The sequence below is a fragment of the Megascapheus bottae genome, chromosome 6 (assembly GCF_031878675.1).
Source record: "Megascapheus bottae isolate mThoBot1 chromosome 6, mThoBot2.hap1, whole genome shotgun sequence".
NCBI classification, from domain to species: domain Eukaryota; kingdom Metazoa; phylum Chordata; class Mammalia; order Rodentia; family Geomyidae; genus Megascapheus; species Megascapheus bottae.
In genome coordinates, this window is record NC_143514.1 from 815,521 (window position 1) to 836,514 (window position 20,994).

At 42.0% G+C, this 20,994-nt stretch overlaps 1 protein-coding gene across 1 annotated transcript in view; it reads right to left on the reverse strand.

Annotated features, from left to right (window-relative positions):
* Ptpn22 (protein tyrosine phosphatase non-receptor type 22) overlaps positions 1 to 20,994 on the reverse strand; it is a gene marked incomplete at its 5' end in the record, with an annotated part of 48,612 nt that overhangs the window by 15,284 nt on the left and 12,334 nt on the right. Inside the window, 13 exons of the mRNA XM_090333645.1 lie at positions 1,418 to 1,445; positions 3,968 to 4,122; positions 4,225 to 4,308; positions 6,951 to 7,717; positions 7,808 to 7,884; positions 10,758 to 10,844; positions 13,869 to 13,946; positions 15,888 to 15,954; positions 17,381 to 17,523; positions 18,895 to 18,954; positions 19,048 to 19,119; positions 20,447 to 20,485; positions 20,879 to 20,974. Coding sequence (XP_090189771.1) covers positions 1,418 to 1,445; positions 3,968 to 4,122; positions 4,225 to 4,308; positions 6,951 to 7,717; positions 7,808 to 7,884; positions 10,758 to 10,844; positions 13,869 to 13,946; positions 15,888 to 15,954; positions 17,381 to 17,523; positions 18,895 to 18,954; positions 19,048 to 19,119; positions 20,447 to 20,485; positions 20,879 to 20,974 — 1,753 coding nt within the window. The remainder of the gene's footprint in view (positions 1 to 1,417; positions 1,446 to 3,967; positions 4,123 to 4,224; positions 4,309 to 6,950; positions 7,718 to 7,807; positions 7,885 to 10,757; positions 10,845 to 13,868; positions 13,947 to 15,887; positions 15,955 to 17,380; positions 17,524 to 18,894; positions 18,955 to 19,047; positions 19,120 to 20,446; positions 20,486 to 20,878; positions 20,975 to 20,994) is intronic.

The window sequence follows — 20,994 nt, forward strand, 5'->3', positions numbered from 1 at the left end:
AATAGCCAGAGCAATCTTGAGCATTAGTAGCTTTTCAGAGATTTTATTAGTAGCTTTTCGTAGATCTTTTCTATAGTGCTATGATTGCCTCTTCATTGTGGTAAATGCTGGACAGACCTTTTTATTTGGTAGGATCCCATTTGTCCATTTTTACTTTTGTTTCCTATGCTTGGGGAATTTTGTGGAAAAAAAAAAATCCTGAGTATTCCAATGTCCTAAGTGACACATTTCCCTTGTTTTTTTTCCACAACTTTCATGGACACAGACTGTCTCATAGATTTTTTTAAGCTTTTCATCCCTCTGAAGTTTTTTTGCTTTTTCTTTTAGAGCACTGAGGTTTGAACTCAGGGACTAACACTTGATAGGTAGATGCTCTACCACTTGCAATATATCCCTAGGCCTTTTTGCTTTAGTTATTTTTCAAAGAAGATCTCATGTTCTTATTTTGTTTTATTTGTACAAGTTAGCCCGAACTACAATCCTCTTATTCATACTTTTCACCATAGCTTGCTTGACACCACAGCCAGCTTTTTCTGCTGAAATGGTGTTTTGTGAACATTTTACTCAGGCTGGCCTTAAAGTCTTAACTCCTCCCCTCCCAGCTCCCCCCCTGTCTCATTCTTCAAGCAGCTAGGAAGACAGATGTGAGCCACTATGTTCAGCTCATTTTGAGTCGATTTTTATAACTAATAGAGTGTACTTTTTACAGCATTTTCCCCAGCATTTTTGTTGTTATTGTTGTTGAAAATAGCATTGTTTTCCCTAAGGTGCTCATGACATCTTTGTCAAAACTCAGTTGGCTGTGGATGTGTGGTTTTCCTCTGTGACTTATATGCCAACGTCATGCAAGTTTTTTTTAATCTTTGAAGTATTTGAAGTCAGGAAGTATGACAGTGTGATACCTTCTGCCCCCCGCCCACCTACAAACCTCAAGATCACTCTGGCAATTCAATTTTAAAAGATCAGATCTGTAATCATTCTTAAAGGATTATATATCAAGAAGCAAAATTCTAAAGTTCTGCCTTTCCCATAACAAAACCTGGGAAGATCAGAAATAAATCGATGCATGGCAGGAGCCATAGTGAGACCCCTGAGGCCTCCTGGGATGGTTACTTTAAACTTAAGGAGGGGAGGAGGGAGGGTCATGGAACTTGAACTCTGGGCCTAGGTGCTGTCCTTGAGCTCTTCAGCTCAAAGCTACTATTCTACCCCTGGAGCCACTGTCCCACTTCTTACTTTCTAGTGATTAATTGGAGATAAGAGTCTCGTGTTCTTTAGTGCCTGGGCTGGCTTTGAACCACAATCCTCAGATCTAGCCTCCTGAATAGCTGGGATTACAGAAATGAGCTACCACACCCAGCTTTCACGCACAGATTCTTCTGGCTAAATGTTGCCTAAAGCCAAGACAAAACCTTACCTGATCTAGGACTCCGAAGTTTTATACTCTAAAAAGAGAAGGAAAAAGAAAAGAATATGTATGTATATATATTATACAAAAATCAAAGCATTAGCAGGTGCAGTTGCTCACACCTGTAATCTTAGTTACTAAGGAGGTTGAGATCTGAGAATCAAGGTTCAAAGCCAGCCCAGGCACTAAAAAGCCTGTGAGACTCATCTCCAATTAATCATCAGAAAACAGACGACAAAAAAAAATCAAAGTAGGGCCGGGAGTTTGGCCTAGTGGTTAAAGTGCTTGCCTAGCATGCATGAAGACCCGGGTTCGATTCCTCGGTACCACATACATAGAAAAAAGCCAGAAGTGGTGCTGAGGCTCAAGTGGTAGATCTCTAGCCTTGAGAAAGTCCAAGGACAGTGCTCAGGCCCTGAGCTCAAGCCCAGGACTGGCAAAAAAAAAAAAAAAAAAAAAAATCAAAGTATTAAGTTGCATTTTAAGCCATTATATTTCATATAGTTATGTTAATTCAGAAGCAAGCATGCTGACTTACGAAAAAAAAATCTTTTTTGCCAGCCCTGGGACTTGAACTCTGGGCCTAAGCTCTCTCCCTGAGCCTCTCTGTGTCTCAAGGCTCTACCACTTGTTCCATAGTGTCCACTTACAACTTTTTCTGTTTATGTCTTACTGAGAAATCAAACCCAGGCTTCATGCATGGTAGGTAAGCATTCTACCACATTCCCAGCCCCTGAAAACACATTTTTAATGATTTTTTTTCTTTTTTGCCAGTTTTGGGGCTTGAACTCAAGACCTAGGCACTGTCCCTGAGCTTCTTTTGCTCAAGGCTAGCACTCTACCACTTGAGCCACAGTGCCACTTCCAGTTTTTTTCTGTTTATGTGGTACTGAGAAATTGTACCTTTAGGGCTTCATGCCTGCTAGGCCAGCACTCTACCATTAAGCCACATTCCCAATCCTCTTAGTGATTTTGAAGATACACTGTTAAAATTGTAGTTACTTTATGACATTAGAAAAGAGATGATTTGCTGGTCTTCGGGGCTCACCCTTGTAATCCTAGCTGCTCAGGAGGCTGAGATCTGAGGATCGAGGTCCAAAGCCAGCCTGGGCACTAAAAAGTCCATGAGAATCTTCTCTCCAATTAACTAGAAAACTGGAAGTGGCACTGTGTCTCCAAGGGTAGCCTTGAGCTAAAGAGTTCAGGGACAGTGCCCAGGCCCAGAGTTGGAGTCCCATGACTGACCCCCCCCCCAAAAAAAAGAAACAAACAAAAGAGATGATTTTCCAGGTGCTGTGGTAGATGCCTGACATCCTAGCTACTCAGGAAGCTGAGATCTGATGATCATAGTTCAAAGCCAACCCAGGCACAAAAATCCCAGAGTCATCTCCAATTAACCACCAGAAAACTGGAAGTGATCAAGTACCAACCTTGAGCTGAAGAGCTCAGGGACAGCATCTAGGCCCAGAGTTCAAGCCCCATGACCAACAACAACAAAAAAAATAAAAAGAAAGAAAAAGAAAAGCGATGATTGTTCTGATTGTTCTTAAAGGTAAAGGTCCTGGACAGGAGTTTGGCCTAGTGGTAGAGTGCTTGCCTCGCATGCATGAAGACCCGGGTTTGATTCCTTGGTAACACATACATAAAAAAAAGCAAGTAGAGCTGTGGCTCAAGTAGTAGAGCTCTAGCCTTGAGAAAAGTCCAAAGACAGTGCTCAGTCCCTGAGTTCAAGCCCCACAGCTGGCAAATAAATAAATGTAAAGGTCTTTACATATGTGCATTTATTAACAATAATAATTACCACTACATTAAAATTATGATTTAAAAAGTGACAGGTATTTCCTACAAGCATTGAAACTGTAAGAATTTTTTGTTTGTTTTTTTGTTGTTTTCTTTTTTGTTTTTGCCAGTCCTGGGCTTGTGCTTGGAATTTCTCAAGGCTAGAGCTCTACCACTTGAACCTCAGCATCACTTCTGGCTTTTTTCTATGTATGTGGTACCGAAGAATCGAACCTGGGTCTTCATGTATGCTTGGCAAGCACTCTACCACTAGGCCAAACTCCAGCCCCATTTTTTTTTTTTTTGTGGGTCATGGGGCTTGAACTCTGGGGCCTGGGTGTTGTCTCTGAGCTCTTCAGCTCAAGGCTACCACCCTACTCCTTGAACCACAGCACCACTTCTGGTTTTCTAGAGGTCAATTGGAGATAAGATATTCATGTTCTTTAGTGCCTGGGCTGGCTTTGAACCATCATCCTCAGATCTCAGCCTCCTGAGTAGTTAGGATTATAGGCATGAGCCACTGTACCCTATCCTTGAACACTTTTGCTCAAGGCTAGTGCTCTGCCACTGAGCCACAGCGCCACTTCCAGCTTTTTTTTGAATATGTGGTACTGAGGAATCAAACCTAGGGCTTATGTATGGTAGGTGAGCACTCTACCACTAGGCTACTACACACCCGGCCCTCTAAGAACTTTTAAATAAGAAATAGCACTGTGGCTCAAGGGATAGGACAGTAGCCATTAAATCCAAATAAATCAAGTCAGAAAAAAAGTTATTGACCTTGCTTGGCCTAAGTCTCACAGCATCACCAAAAGTCTTTGATTCCGATGTTCCATTCCATTCCTTTGATGTGCCAAATTTTACTTTCATGGAGGGAGGGAGAGATTCGGGAGTACTCAGTGGGAATTCTGGAAAAGAGTAAACGTGGCCCCATTCTTAGAAGTGGTGTCAGTCAAACATGCTCATCCGTAGCACACACAGTCCTGATAGGACCTGAGAAGTAATAGGACACCTCGTATTTGCTCAGCTATACTCACCAGCTTCTTCCACCACAATGAAAGACTCTGGTGTCCGTTCAGGAAGTGGAGGGGGTGATTCATCATCTGTCCTGGGAGAAGGTGCTATCCAGTCACCAGAAATACAATCAAAAATTTTATAATCAGAGCAACACAAAGAAGATTCTTGTATTCTAATCTAATGCTAAATATAAGTTTGTGAGAATTTATACTTAAATAGTTTAGCTGGCATTTGTTCACTCAAGGAAGAGTTAAATAAATTTGATCCTTGGTTTAAAACCCAGGAGGTTTTTAACTATTTTACAAAATGTATCACTTACTTTACAAGCTGAATACTATTTATTTTTTTGGCCTGGGGCTTGAATTTAGGGACTTAACACTGTCCTTGGGCTTTCTCAAGGCTATTCTATCACTTGAGCCACAGTACCACTTCTGGCTTTTTTTTTTTCCTATGTATGTGGTACTGAGGAATTGAACCCGGATCTTTGTGCAGGGTAGGCAAGCACTCTACCACTGGGCCAAACTCCCAGCCCCAAGCTCAATATTATTTTGGTTGAGACACTGAGTCTTAGAATTCTTTGGATTATTTTCTACACCATGCTTTCCTTTTGTATAGAACACACACACACACAAACACACACACACACACACAAACACACATACACACACACACACACACACACACACACACACACACACACGAGCGCGCACAGGCCAGGAGCATAACCTAGTGGTAAAGTGCTCGCCTAGCATGCACGAAGCCCTGGGTTCGATTCCTCGGTACCATATACTCAGAAAATGCCTGAAGTGTTGCTATGGCTCAAGTGACAGAGCACTAGTCTTGAGCAAAACATTTTCAAGGACATTGCCCAAGCCCTGAGTTCAAGACTCAGAACTGGCCTAAAAAAGAAAGAAAAGAAAGAATACAAATGTACACACAATAATAGCATGACAAGGTTTTTCTAAATATAAAAAAATATTTAGCCAGGAGAAGTAGCCTTGTGGTAGAGTGCTTGCCTAACATGCACGAAGCCCTGGGTTCTATTCTTCAGTAGCACATACTCAAATCATCCAGAAGTAGTGCTGTGGCTTTAGTGGCAAGGTACTAGCCTTGAGCAAAAAGTGTCCATGCCCTGAGTTCAAGCTCCAGGACTGGCCAAAAAAAAAAAAAAATTAGAAATTGCATTGGAAATCCTAAGTGCTATGGTAAGAAATGACCACCAGACAGTACACAGGTCAGAGTTACTAACACCAGTGAAAATAAGGATTTTTTTTCAAAGTGATGCTCTGAGAAGTCTAAGGTATAGTATGGTCACCTATAAAAAAAAAAAAATATCTTGGGCTGGGCATGTTGCTTAGTGGTAGAGTGCTAGCCTTGAGCAAAAGAATCCCAGGGACAGTGGTCAGGACCCAAATCAAGCCCCAGGACTGGCAAAAAAAAAAAAAAAAGTATCTTTATGACGTATATTAAATCTAGTTGGAGAGACTTCCTATATCCATATTTTAAAACATGTCTAGTACTAGATTTGAATTCAGGTTCTAGCATTTGCTTGTTTCTCTCACTATCTCATGCCTCTATCCCCTTTTATTTCACATTGGTTATTTTAAGATAAGGTCTCATTGCCATGTTTCTGGCAAAATATCCATGTCTACTGCAGTTAAATACTATGCATTACTTTGCAAAATTGCAGAATTGTAAAAAAATAATGAAAGAAAAATGTGTTATAGGATTTAAAATTCCACATGAAGCCAATGTCTCTAATCTTGGCTACTCAGGAAGCTGAGATCTAAGGATCACAGTTTGAAGGCAGCCTAAGCAGGAAATTTATGAGACTCTTATCTCCAATTAACCACCCAAAAGCCAGAAATGGAGCTGTGGCTCAAATGTTAGATTGCTAGCCTTAAGCAAAAAAGGTCAGGGACAGTAACTAGGCCCTGAGTTGAAGTCCCAGGAGTGGTACTCAAAAAAAAAAAAAAAATCCACACAAAATACTAAACAGTCTCACATATCTTACCTCTGGTGGCCAGGAGTTTGTCCTAGTGGTAGAGTGCTTGCCTAGCATGTATGAAGACCCAAGTTCAATTCCTCAGTACCACATCGAAAAAAAGCCAGAAGTGGTACTGTGATTCAAATAGTAAAGTGCTAGCCATGAGAAAGCCCAAGGACAGTGCTCAGGCCCTGAGCTCAAGCCCAGGATTAGCAAAAAAAAAAGACAGCAAGACAAATCTTACCCTTCCTTCTGCAGGAAAATAATTCAATGCTTAACAATATGTTCAGGTCATATAGTCACATGATTATGCAACAAAAATTTTAGGTAACTATATAGTGCTGTTAATCAGGTGTTTGTCTTCTACTGTTCTTTGGAAGCTGCTTCTGTGTATTACAGGAAAATTGTGGGCTTCTGTAGACATTTGTAGGAATGAAGATTGCCTTCTTAGAAGCCATCCTGTTGGTCTACATCCTGTAACAGCTCTGATTGTCTCCAATGCTGCCTATTTCAGGGGCCTTGATATGTCTGGTGTAGGAAGCAGGCTGGAAAGGAAACTCCATGAGACTTTTTGTTTTTGTCTGTAAGACTCTTAGTCCAGGAAACTGCTCAAAAAAGCTGGAAGTGGATCTGTGGCGGTGGAGTGGTAGCTTTGAGCAAAAAAAAAAAAAGCTCAGGGACAGCTTCAGGCCCTAAATTCAAGCCTCAGGATACACACACACACTCACTCACTCCATACAAACTTTCAAATCAACTCACCTATTACAGTTGTCTCTTGATTCAACGGCATCATTAGAGGATCATGAGAATCACAATGAGAAAAGAGGGTTGTAGAAGACCTTGGCAGCAAGGAACCAGCAAATATAGTTCCATCCGGAGACATCTTAGAAGTAGCAGAACTTGGAGGCAGTGATGAAAAATAAGGATCCTCTACTAAAGATGTGTACGAATGTTCGCGGAAAGCACCAGAGTTACACTGCTTCCCACTGGAAGTGTTACACCCTTGGAGCTCAGAGTCATGAGGCAATGAATAGCTCAGTTCTTCTGAAGAAACACACACCACTTTTTGAGCCTGCAACTCCTTCAAACAAGAATCCTGTGGCTTAGATTCCAAGTAGGAAAAGTTATCGTCCATGCCCACCTCTCTTGGGTTTTTTTGCTCTGTCCATTCAAAGGGAGTTGATTTGGTGCGTATCACTGGCCCCTTTGAATTCACACATCTTCTTGCTGCAGCAACAGATTCAGAATTAGCGCATACCTCAAACAAAGGAGAGCTCAAGACCAAACTTTGATGCTTCTTTAGAGGTTCCCCAACTACTGGCAATGCCTTTGTCTGCCAGTTCAAGGCTGTGTTAACATTTTTATTAGAACCATAATTTAGCTCCAGAAAGTCAAAAGAAAGGCTTGACTTGTCAGGATGCAGAACTACCTCTGCCTTTGCACAAATTTCTTCAAATGAAGAAGCTGCCATTCCTATTGTTGTCTTTGGTTTGCTCAGTTGGTTCATTTTGGGGTTTTTTGTGAGTCTGAAATAAAAAGAAAGAATAATGATGACTTAGCCTCCCCAGTGTCACAGTGACAAACAAGCTGTTTCAGAGATATAAAACTCTACTCACTCTTTTGGTAACTTAGGAGAATGAGAGTCTATTTGCAGAGTGGGATTCTGCTCATGAATTAAGGATTTTGCTTGAACCTTCGGGAGAAACAAGTGACACTGATTTTTAGTAAAGCAATGTCAATGGAATACCATGTGTGTTGCAGTTCTGGGACTTAAACTCAAGGTGTGAACACTATCCCTAAGCTTTTTTTGCTCTACTGCTCTACTACTATAGCCATAGCTCCACTGGGCTTCTTTGGTGATTAGTAGGAGATGAGAGTTTCATGGCAGCCAGGTGCCAGTAGCTCTTGCCCGCAATCACAGATACTCAGGAAGGTGAGGATCACAGTTCAAAGCCAGCCCTGGCACAAAGTCTGTGAGGGGACTGGAAATGTGACCTAGTGGTAAAGTACTTGTCTAGCATGTATGAAGATCCAAGTTCAATTCCTCGGTACTACAAACACAGAAAAAGCCAGAAGTGGGGTGTGGCTCAAGTAGTAGCACTCTTGCCTTGAGAAAGCCCAAGAATAGTGCTCAGGCCCTTACTACAAGCCCTAGAACTGGCAAAAAGGAAAAAAAAAGTCTCATGGATTTCCTTTCTTGCCCACGCTGGCTTTGATATATGATCTCAGCTTAGGGTTATAGCTATGAGCCACCAGTGCCTGACTAGAAATACTTTAAATATCCAGCTGACCAAGAAGTACTTTTTCAGAGAATATAAAAATTCAGCTTGGGGCCGGATTTTGGCCTAGTGGTAGAGTGCTTGTCTAGCATGCACAAAGACCTGGGTTCCAGTCCTCAGTACCACAAACATAGAAAAAAGCCAGAAGTGGTGCTGAGGCTCAAGTGGTAGAGCTCTAGCCTTGAGAAAGTCCAAGGGGCTCAGGCTCTGAGCTCAAGCCCAGGACTGGCAAAAAAAAAAAAAATCAGCTTAAGCCAGGCACACAGCACCTGTGGCTCATGCCTGTAATCCTAGCTACTCAGGAGGCTGAGTGAGATCTGAGGATCAAGGTTCAAAGCCAGCCTGGGCACAAAAGAACCTGAAACTCTTATCTCCAATTAACCACTAGAAAACAGGAAGTGAGGCTTGGCTCAAGGGTAGAGTGGCAGCCTTGAGCTAAAGAGCTCAGGGACAGCGCCCAGGCCAAGTTCAAGCCCTATGAGCCCCCCCACCAAGGACAGTGATCAGACCCTGAGCTCAAGCCCACAACTGGCAAAAAAAAAAAAAAGGAGGAATCTGGAAAACATTATAAAAGCCAAACCCAGGAAGATAAATATTTAGTGTCTAATAAGCCCTTCCCCTTGAATCATGCCTCCACTTCTGACGTTTTGCTAACTAATTGATAATAAAAATCTGATGCATTTACCAACTGGCTTTTAACTTCAGTCCTCATAAGCTAGGTGCCAGTGCCTCACACTTATAATCTTAGCGACTCAGGAGGTTGAGATCTGAGCAAACAAGCCCCAGACAGGAAACTCCCTGAAACTCCTCAATAAACTCAAAAAAGCCAAAAGTGGCTCTGTGGCTCAAGAAGTAGAGTGCTCACCTTGAACAAAAGAAACTAACTTCAATCCTCACATAGTCTTCGGAATATCTAGGATTATAGGCATGGGCCACCAATGCCAAGCAACATGCATAATTTTTACTCAGCATTTTTTTTTTGCCAGTCCTAAGGCTTGAACTTAGGGCCTCGGCACTGTCCTTGGGCACAACACCATTTCTGGCTTTTGCTGTGTATGTGGGTACTGAGGAATTGAACTTAGGGCTTTGTGCATGCTAGGCAAGCACTCTACCACTAGGCCATGCTCCCTGCCTTCTTAGCAGTCTTTTTGTTGTTGTTGTTGCCACTCCTGAGGATTGAACACAGGCCTTGAGCTTTCTCAAGGCTAGCATTGTACTGCCTGAGCCACAGCATCATTTCCAGCTTTTTCTGTGTATGTGGTACTGAGGAATAGAACCCAGGTCTTTGTGCATGCTAGGCAAGCACTTTACCACTAGGCCAAACTCCCAGCCCTACTTATCAATCTTTATAAAGAAAATTTTGGTGAAACATTTGAGATCACAGTAAGGCAAGTATAACCTGAAAAATCATTCAGCCATGACTTTATATTTATCATTTGTCTGACTTGCCAACAATCAACTGATACATAGTATCAGAACACATTCTTGCCCAAAGTTTGTATCTCCTAAATTTAGCTGAAAATTAAGGAGAAGATTCTTATTTTTTTGGTTGGTCATGGGACTTGAACTCTGGGCCTGTGCACTGTCCCTGAGCATTCAACTCAAGACTAGCACTCTACCACTTGAGCCACAGCACCACTTCCAAGATTAACTTTTTTTTTCTAGTCCTGGGCTTGAGCTCAGGGCCTGAGCACTGTCCTTGGACTTTCTCAAGGCTAGAGCTCTACCGCTTGAGCCTTAGCACCACTTCTGGCCTTTTCTATGTATGTGGTACTAAGGAATCTAACCTGGGTCTTGGTGCATGCTAGGCAAGCACTCTACCACTAGGCCAAACTCCCAGCCCAAAGATTAACTTTTTAAGTTAAACTAACTAAAATTAAACTATCCTCTTCAGGGCTGGGAATGTGGCTTAGATTTTTAGTATAGCTCTTTGAATGCCTGAAACTCCAATTTATTTATGACAATAGAAAAGTCCACATTTCTGAGATCTCATGAAGAAAAACAATCATAAAAAATGACTTAATATGAGTTGGGTGCAGTGGCTCACGCCTGTAATCCTAACTACTCAGGGGGCTTAGATCTGAGGATCAAGGCTCAAAGCCAGCCCAGGCACAAAAGTCCAAGATATTCTTATCTCCAATTAACCACTAGAAATTGGGAAGTGGGGTATGGCTGTGGGGATAGCCTTTGATAGCCTTGAGTTGAAGAGCTCAGGGATAGTGCCCAGGGCCAGAGTTCAAGCCCCAAGACCCACAAAAAAAAAGACAATATTTATCTTAAAATTTACCTCTCTTCCAGAGTATCCATCTCCAATAACATCCAAATGTCTCTTAAATAGTTCTAATACAGCATTGTACACCAGTTCATACTGTTCCTGAAAAGCAACACAACCAGAAAAATGAAGAAAATCAGTTTTAGACTCTGGAAAAGCATCCATCAGATACTAACAGCAGACTAGTTAACGTAAGTCATTGAACTGTGGAACAAAGCTCTATGCAGCCCATCCTAGATTACAGCCTAAAGACTAGCTAGTATCAAAGGATGTAATGGTGGTTTCTTTTTTTTTTTTTTTTGCCAGTCCTGGGCTTGAGCTTAGGGCCTGAGTTTTGTCCTTGGGTTTTCTCAAGGTTAGAGCTCTACCACTTGGGCTTCGGCACCACTTCCGACTTTTTTTCTATGCATGTGGTACTAAGGAATTGAACACGGGTCTATGTGCATGCCAGGCAAGCACTCTACCACTAAGCCAAAATCCCAGCCCCATGGTGGTTTCTTTTTCTTCTAATTACATTTTAGTGTCTTCTACTGCCATTCCTCTGCTCACATTTTCTTTTAATGCCTGTCCTGGAGCTTGAACCCAGGGCCTCAGTTTCCCGAAGCTTTTTGCTCAAGGTTGATGCTGCACCACTCACTACACCTCCACTTGTGACTTTTTGCTGGTTAATTGGAGATGAGATTCTCAAGATCTCTCTGTCAGTTCTGGCTTCAAATAATGATCTCAGCCGCCAGATTAGCTAAGAGTACAGTATGAGCTTTTGCTCATAGTTTTTTGGCTTGTTGTTTGTTGTTTGCCAGTCCTGATGCTTAAATGCAGGGCCTGAGCACTGTCCCTGAGCCTAGCACTCTACCACTTCCGCCACAGTGTCACTTCCAGCTTTTTCTATTTATATGACACTGAGGAATTGAACCCAAGACTTCATGCATGCTAGATAAGCACTCTACTACTAAAGCCACATTCCCAGACCTCCTCATGTTTTTAGGAGCTTATTTCATCCTAGATATGTTTTGTAGCCACTTTCATCTTTTCTGAAGAAAGGCAGATCGTAGTTGTCATGGATAAAACAGCTTTAGCATGTATTATTTACCTTGATAATTACACTATGAAGCAACTAGGCAACTATGTTTACAGCTTGTCTACATTCAGAAGCAATTTGAAGATGTTGGCTTAGAAACAAAATCTTGTCATTTTTAGGTTAGTGCATTTAAAAGCAACTTGTTTGTTCCAGTAAACATACCAAAGAAAAGTAAACCACTGAATAAAGTATGGAAGTCCGTGATTACATATGGTATCAGCACAGAAAAATGAGACTCAACTAGCACAAGACTTATAGGGTTTGTTTGTTTTTTTTGCTAGTCCTGGGCCTTGAACTCAGGGCCTGAACACTATCCTTGGGGTTTCTCAATGCTAGTACTCTACCACTGGAGCCACAGCACCATTTCCAGCTTTTTTTTTTTTTTTTTTTTGCCAATCCTGAGCCTTGAACTCAGGGCCCGGGCACTATCCTTGTCTTTCTCAAGGCTAGAGCTCCACCACTTGAGTCACAGCACCACTCCTGGCTTTTTTCTATGTATGTGGTATCAAGGAATTGAACTTGGGTCTTAATGCATGCTAGGCAAGCACTCCACCACTAGGCCAAACTCCCTGCCCCTCCAGCTTTTTTTCTATATATGTGGTACCAAGGAATTGAACTCGGTCAATTGAACCCATGTGCATGCTAGGCAAATACTCTACCACTAGGCCAAACTCCAGGCCCAAGACTTATAGGTCTTTTAACTACTCTGTTTTTGCCTTTCAGTCTATGCATCGACTTCCTCCTCTCATGTTTTACACAATCTCAAACAAATAAAGAATATCTGGGCACTGGTAGCTTACCCTACCTACTTAGGAGGCTTCAATCTGTAGATCCAGGCAGCCCAAGCAAGACAGTCCATGAGACTCTTACTTCCAATTACCTAGCAAAGAGCCAGATGTGAAGCTGTGGCTCAAGTAGTAGAGTGCAAAAGACCACAAGATCCTGAGTTAAAATCCCAGTACTGGTACAATATACAAAAAACAAATAACTTTCTAAAGTTTTGTTTTGCTTTGTTTGTAGAAGTCTGATGTAGAGTCAATACTCTGAAACAGCCATGCTTTAAAAAAAATTTTTTTTGAGTGAAAATTAAGACAAGAAGCACTGATCTAGCTAGACTGCCATTTCGTGGTTACAGAGGTGTCAGAAAAAGTACCTACAACTGTTCAGATATTTGTTCATCTAGTCACTAATAATGCCAAAATCTGAGGGCTGTTCACTCTGTCTTCAAATCTTAAAAGGAGGGCAGAAATGGAATTTTTTTCCAAAGTGAAGTATGGCTTTATTAGTTTAATAATAATATAGTTCGCATATCTAAGCTACATACTTCCTGGAGTCTTTATGTATTTACTAGGGTCTTCTTTCTTTTAAGTCTCAGCACTAAACAAGCTAATGCTTTCATCTCATGTAAACTTTCCCTCTACATGTTGAAAACACAGACTGCCTACAGCTTGTGAGCACATACGAGAAAAAAAATATTATTTCTACTGTAAAAGTATTTTTTCCCTAAAAGCTATGTGGGCCAAAGAGATAACTTTTGTATTATTAATTGTTCATTTTCCTTTCAATTCACAATTTCCAGATTAAAATATTTAAACTGCCATTATCAATTGCTTACTCCATAAACCTAGGTGCAAGTTCATTTATAAGAGCTTGCACAGGCCGGGAGTTTGGCCTAGTGGTTAAAGTGCTTGCCTAGCATGCATGAAGACCCGGGTTCGATTCCTCGGTACCACATATATAGAAAAAAGCCAGAAGTGGTGCTGAGGCTCAAGTGGTAGAGCTCTAGCCTTGAGAAAGTCCAAGGACAGTGCTCAGGTCCTGAGCTCAAGCCCAGGACTGGCAAAAAAAAAAAAAAAAATAAGAGCTTGCAGTCTGGGGAGATTTGTGGTAAATCATATGTGCCAGGTCTTGTGCTCTATCCTAGTACTGCAAAAGGAAAAAAACAAGGGGGGAGAGGCATTCTCGAAACAATTCTATGTCATTATTTATTTTGTGCCATTCCTGGGTCTTACATTTGCATGCTCAAATCTGATGATCATAATCCATACCTGAGTTTGAACTAGTGAAGGCCTCTGTGTTCTCATTTCTTGGATCAAGCTAAAGATGCTGAAGTTCTCAGGAACTATCTGTCAAATAAAAAGAGTAAATATTCCTTTTTATGCTTGGTGAATAAATCATTTCCACAGTATTTCTGTGACATCCTCCTCTTCTAACTGGAATAATGTGAGAAAGAGAACATGTATTTGTTTTTGATTTTTTTTGTGTGTGTGTCAGTCCAGGGGCTTGAACTCAGGGCCTAAATACTGTTTCTGAGCTTGTATGCTGAAGGCTAACATTACTTTTTTTTGCTAGTCTTGGGCTTGAGTTCACAGCCTGAGCACTGTCCTTGGACTTTCCCAAGGCTTGAGCTCTACCACTTGAGCCTCAGCACCACTTCCAGCTTTTTCTATGTATGTGGTACTGAGAATCGAACCCGGGTCTTCCTGCATGCTAGGCAAGCACTCTACCTCTAGGCCAAATTCAAGGCCTACTTCCAGTTTTCTGTCAGTAAATGGAGATAAGAATTTTCTTCTCAGGCTAGTTTAGAGCCATGCTTCTCAAATGTCAGTCTCCAGAGTAGCTAGGATTACAGATAGTCAACAGCATCTGGCAAGAAGGTGTTTTTGTTGTGTTGTGTTTTGTTTTGTTTTTTATCTATCAGTGGGGCTTGAACTCTGGGCCTGGCCACTGTCCCTGAGTTCTTCAGCTCAAAACTACCACCCTGCCTCTACCCCCTGAGCCACAGTAACACTTCCAGTTTTCTTCTGGTTAACTGGAGATAAGAATCTCATGGTCTTTAGTGCCTGGGCTGGCTTTGAACTGCTCTTCTCAGACCTCAACCTCATGAGTAGCTAGGATTACAGGCATGAGCCACCGTGCCCAGTAAGAAAGTATTTTTTTTTAACTAATATGGTATATAATCACTTGTACTATGATTTAGAGACTAGCATTTTCCCTAGAAAAGACTGAAGAAGGCTGGGAATGTGGCTTAGTGGTAGAGTGCTTGCCTAGTATGCATCAAGCCTTGGGTTTGATTCCTCAGTACCACATTAAAAAAAAAAAAAAGCCGGCCGGGAGTTTGGCCTAGTGGTTAAAGTGCTTGCCTAGCATGCATGAAGACCCAGTTCAATTCCTTGGTACCACATACATAGAAAAAAGCCAGAAGTGGTGCTGAGGCTCAAGTGGTAGAGCTCTAGCCTTGAGAAAGTCCAAGGACAGTGCTCAGGCCCTGAGCTCAAGCCCAGGACTGGCAAAAAAAAAAAAAAAGGCCAGAAGTGGAGCTGTGGCTCAAATGATAAGAGTACTAGCCTTGAGCTAAAGAGCTCAGGAACAATGTCCAGGCCCAGAGTTCAAGTTCCACAACAAACCAAAAAAAAAAAAAAGACTGAAGAAGCTCTGCACAGTGATTTCATATGGTGGAAAGGGCAGGTCACATGTCCAGAGCTAAAGATTAAGTGAGCAAAGTTCACTAGATAAGCAAATGTGAGAATTTAATTAAATAAATGATCAGATAAGTCTAAAGCTCACATCTTACAAATTCCCTAATCTACATCAAAATGGTTTAGTAACTAAAATGCACAGTTGGTTGTCATGTTGAGTCCATCTGTTAAGAAATGCAAATATCACGCAACTTAGGACAGTGGCTCTCAAATTTTAAGAAGTATCAGAATCATTCAGGGAGCCTGCTCAATCCCCGCCTCTAGAACTTCTGGAGTAATACATAGGATAAGGCCCAAAATGCTTATTTTTAGGAAATTCTCAGGTTCTGGTGTTGCTTTTTGTTAGGGGGTCATCTGTTGGCATTCTAGGAATCAAATCCAGGGCCTAGTGCAAGTGAGACAAGCCCTCTAACATGGAGCTACATAACTCTGCCCTTGGAATCATCATCATAGGAATGAGCTGAATCATCTGAGAGAATGGGTCAAATGAATTTTCTACAAAAGATGAACCACAGAATAGGGACTATTCCTAAGACTTGTAAGCAACACAGTAAAGCAAAAAGGAAGCCCCTGATGAGAGAAACTTACCCCATCCTTTAGCAACATCCATGTATAATCAACAGCACAAATGACTCCTGTCCTTCCACAGCCAGCACTGAAACAGAAGACCATAGCCATGAGTACTTGTAAAGACTAGCTGGACAGTTTCATCAACAATTTTTTTGTTGTTGTTGTTGGCAATGGGACTTGAACTCTGGGCCTAGGGGCTGTCCCTGAGCTCTTCAGCTCAGGGCTATCACCCTACCCCTGGAGCCACAGAATCCCTTCCAAGTTTCTGGTGCTTAATTGGAAATAAGAGTCTTGTGGACTTTTTAGTGCCTGCGCTGGCTTTGAACCATGATCATTAGATCTCAGACTCCTGAGTCACTAGAATTACAAGCATGGGCCACCACATTGGCTAGCCAACAAATTTTTTGTGTGTGTACGTGTTGGAACTGGGGCTTGAACTCGGGGTTTCAAATGCTTACTTTTTTTTTTTCTGCTCAAGGCTGGTGTTTTACCATTTGAACCATCCTTTCATTTCTGGCTTTTTACTAGTTGGCTGGAGTTGAGTCTGCCTTAGCCAGAGCACAGTGTCTCATACCTGTAATCCTAGCTACTCAGAAAGCTGAGATATGAGGATAAAGGTTCAAAGCCAGCCCAAGCACAAAGAGACCTGAGACTCTTATCTCCAATAAACCTCTAGAAAACAGGAAGTGGGGCTTGGCTGAAGGGTAGGGTGGTAGCCTTGAGCTGAAGAGCTCAGGGACAGTGCCCAGGCCGAGTTCAAGCCCCATGACTCACCCCCACGCCCCCCCCCAAAAAAAAAGAGTCTGCCTTCCCAGACTGGCTTTGAATCACAATCCTCAGATTTCAGCCTCCTAAGTAGCTAGTATTACAATGTAAGCTACCAAGCCTGATTTAAATATTAGACTTTGTGTATTTGTGTGTGTACCTAGTAGTGGGGCTTGTTGAACTCTCTTAGTATTTTCCACTCAAGACTAGGGCTCTACTACTTGGGCTACAACTTTACTCATCAACAGATTTGAGGAAGAAGAAACCTAGAGGCAATGAAACTTCACATTTTTCCATTTTCCAGAGCAAATCAACAACAGTGAACATTAGGCCAGGATTCAGGCAGTTTCTCCTAAGAGTCACTAGAGCTATATTGCTCAAAAGTAATTTATCAGGAAAATACAACTTTAATGCTCTGTTCCATTTCTTTTTCCTTTTCTTTTTTGCCGGTCCTGGGGCTTGAACTCAGAGCCTGGACACTGTCCTTGGACACTTTTTCTTCAAGGCTCTGTCACCTGAGCCACAGTGCCACTATGGGCCTTTTCTGTATATGTGGTACCAAGGAATGGAATCTAGGGTTTTGTACTGTGCTAGGCAAGTGTTCTACTACTTGGCTACGCTGCTGGCCCCTCTGTTACATTTTTCATAGACTGTTTCTGCTATTGACCTTTTCCTTTGAATTACAGTCCCAGGCCAGACTGACATTCAGTTGGTTCTCAAAAGAAAGTTCCTATGCAGTATCCTACCTGCAGTGAACGCAAATGGGAACACAGTCATTCTCTTGGTAACAACGCACATCCCAGATAAGCTCAAGGATAGGGTCTACAGATGATGGTACATCATGATCTGGCCAATTCTTATAATGAAACTGGTAAATAGTTCGAGTTTCCTATAAAAGTGCACACAGAAGTGATTAGCTTGATTTACTACTTTGTATCATTTTTCATTCCTATAGATCTCTGGTAACGAAGGTGCTTATGAGAACAATGAAAAGGACATGAAGTTATTCCCCACCCCACACATACCCCTTTTTTATTTTGTTGCCAGTATTAGGGCTCGAAAACAGGGTCTGGGTGCCGACTCTTAGATTTTTGTTTGTTTGTGCAGGTCTTGGGGCTTGAACTCTGGCCTTGGCTCTGCCCCCTGAGCTTTTGTGTCCAAGGCTAGCAACTCTACCACTTGAGACGCAGCTCTACTCTGAGCTTTTTTTGTATGTGTGAGTTTTGTTCTGTTCTGTTTTGTTTTTGTGGCTAAGACTCTCACAGACTTTCCTGCCTCGGCTGGTTTGAACTGCAAGTAGCTAGCTAGTTGCCCGGTCCTGGCTTGTCCTTTTGCTTTTTCTGCTCAAAACTAGACTCTTTAACACTTGAGCCACACTTCTCCTTCCACTTCTTTTCTGGTTAAATGGAGATAAAAGGCTCACTGGCTTTTTTTTCGCCTGGACTGTCTTTGAACCAAATCTCAGCTTCCCATGAATAACTAAGGTTACAGGCATGAGTCCAGGTCACTTACTGCTTTCTTATCCCCAAGATCCCCATTTATAAGAAAGGTAAATACAAAAGTATCCAAAGCAAATCTTCCCTAATAGTTTATGTCATATGGTCACAGACATGCTGATATACTAAATCCCTCTTCTCAAGAAGGGCAAGACTGGATCTAAATCAGCCTGAGCCCCCAAATTGGTCTCCTGTCCATTCACTGTTCAACTGACTATCCTATGAATATTAATTTTTGTCAGTCCTGGGGCTTGAAGCTCAAGGCTAGCACTCTACCATTTGAGCCACACTGGTACTGAGGAATCAAATTCAGGGCTTCCTGCATCCTAGGCAAGCACACTACCAATAAGCCACATTTCCAGCACCTAATAACATCTTTATATATGCATGATGTGGAACAGATTGGAGAACACAGATTGCACCATCACCTTTGAATATGAAGATTTTATTCAGGACATCAATGACCGTACCATTCCCTATAGTCTTTTTTTTTTTTTTTGCCAGTCCTGGGGCTTGAACTCAGGGCCTGAGCACTGTCCTTGGGCTTTCTCAAGTTAGAGCTCTACCACTTGAACACAGCATCACTTCTGGCTTTTTCTATGTATGTGGCACCAAGGAATCAAACCTGGGTCTTTGTGCATGCTAGGCAAGCACTCTACCGCTAGGCCAAACTCCCAGCCCTCCATATATTCTTATAGTTCAGTCACACACATACATTTCCCTGCATGATTTCTGTAGGCTTACCATTCCTAATATACACTTACACTATTGAACTTGGCTTTTAGTGTTCTGATCATATAATCAGATTTCCTTTTTTCAGCTTCCTGAAAAAGAAGAAGAAGAAGAAGAAGATTGAAATATTAGCAATTTCAGAGATAAACTCTCTCAGAAGATCCTAGAACAGACATCATACTTACGCAGGATATGGAGAAAGGACCAAATTCTAGTTGAATCTCACCTGGCTCAGCCCAGTAGCGCTCACACTTTTTCTGTGACACAAAACCAGACATAGTGATTTCATCTCAATATAGTCTAGACCCTGCTGGGAAATAAAAGCCATTCTTCCCTTCAGCAGTAGTTCTGTGCCCTTTGTCAAGCTGGGCCTCTCTCTCCCCCTTGGGTTTCTACCCGGACATCGTAGTCTGGGATCTCCAAAGGACAGAAAAGCAAACATGGAAGGATCTGTTTGTTTATCTATAGACTTCTTGGAAGCCTCAAAAAGTAGAAATAAGGACCTTTGACCTATTTTCAATATTTGAAAAGGTTTGAGAAATTGTAGGTTTACTAAAACACTAAGTGAAACATCCTTTTTTTTTTTTTTTTGCCAGTTCTGGGGCTGTCTTTGGACTTTCTCAAGGCTAAAACTCTACCACTTGAGCCACAGCCCCACTTCCAGCTTTTTCTATGTATGTGGTACCAAGGAATCGAACCTGGGTCTTCATGCATGCCAGGCAAGCACTCTACCACTAAACCAAACTCCCAACCCCTTCCTTGGTTTTTATTAGAATTGCCAATTCAGTGTGATAGTAGATTACAAGTGTTACCCAGTAAAAATGTACCATGAAATGCATGTGTAATTTAAAATTTCCTAATATTCTTGGTAAAAAAAAGTGAAATAAAATTTGATGCTATATCTACAAGTACACATACACAAATAAATGAAAATTCAACATGTAAATAATTACTAAGCCAGAAGCTTTGTAAAAAGGCCTGTAATCCTAGCTATCAGGAGTCTAAAATCTAAGGCTCACAGTATGAAGCCAGCAGAAAGTACATGAGACTCTTATCTCTAATAAACTACTCAGAAAAGGCCTGGATTTGTGGTGTAGTTCAAGTGGTAGAGCCAGAGAAGCTGAGGGATAGCACCCAGGCCTTGAGTTCATGTCCTGGGACACCCCCCCACACACACACACACATGTACATGCACACACACACAACGCTACTATAGTTGGCAGATATTTGATTATTTTCTACTATTTTGTGTGTGTGTGTGTGTGTGTGTCTGTGTGTGTCTATGTGTGTCTGTGTGTGTCTGTGTGTGCGTCTGTGTGTGATGGGGCTTGAACTGGGCCTGGGTACTGTTCCTGAGTGCTTCAGCTCAAGGCTACCACCCTACCCTGGGGCCTGGGCACTGTCCCTGTGCTCTTCAGATCAGGGACAGTGTCCAGACCAGAGTTCAAGCCCCATGAACTGACTGGAAAAAAAAAAAAAGGTCTTTCCCTACCTGAACTAAGAAGATGACATTATTTTTACCTGGGTACACTTCAGCAATTTTTCCTTCCTCCTTTACCTGTGGGTCTTAGGCAGTTCACTCACCTTTCCCATTTCAAACTCCATGCAAGCCATTACTATGATCTGGGGAGGGAAAGTGAAAGAGAAAGAAACTTGCATACATGTGTAGTTAGAAAGGACACTCTCAGCGTGAATCACTGGTTGTAATAGATGAGAAAGCTCAATCACATCCTGATAGTCCTAAGATGCCATCTCTGTTCTTAAAAACTAAGAAATCAATGGGCTGGGAGTTTGGCCTAGTGGTAGAGGTGCTTGCCCAGCATGCACAAAAAACCCAGGTTCGATTCCTCGGTACAACATACATAGAAAAAAGCCAGAAATGGTGCTGTGACTCAAGGGGTGGAGCTCTACCCTTGAGAAAACCCAAGGACAGTGCTCAGGTCCTAAACCCAAGCCCAGCACTGGCAAAAAAAAAAAAAAAAGGAAATCGAATATCAGAAGCAATGGGACACTTACCAGGACACCATATTCCCAAATCATCCTCCAGAAGTCCAGCAGGGTTGTGGATAGAGGACCCTGAGTAGCAATGTAAGCTTTAGGTCCATAAACTCCCTAAAGGGGGACAGAAATTG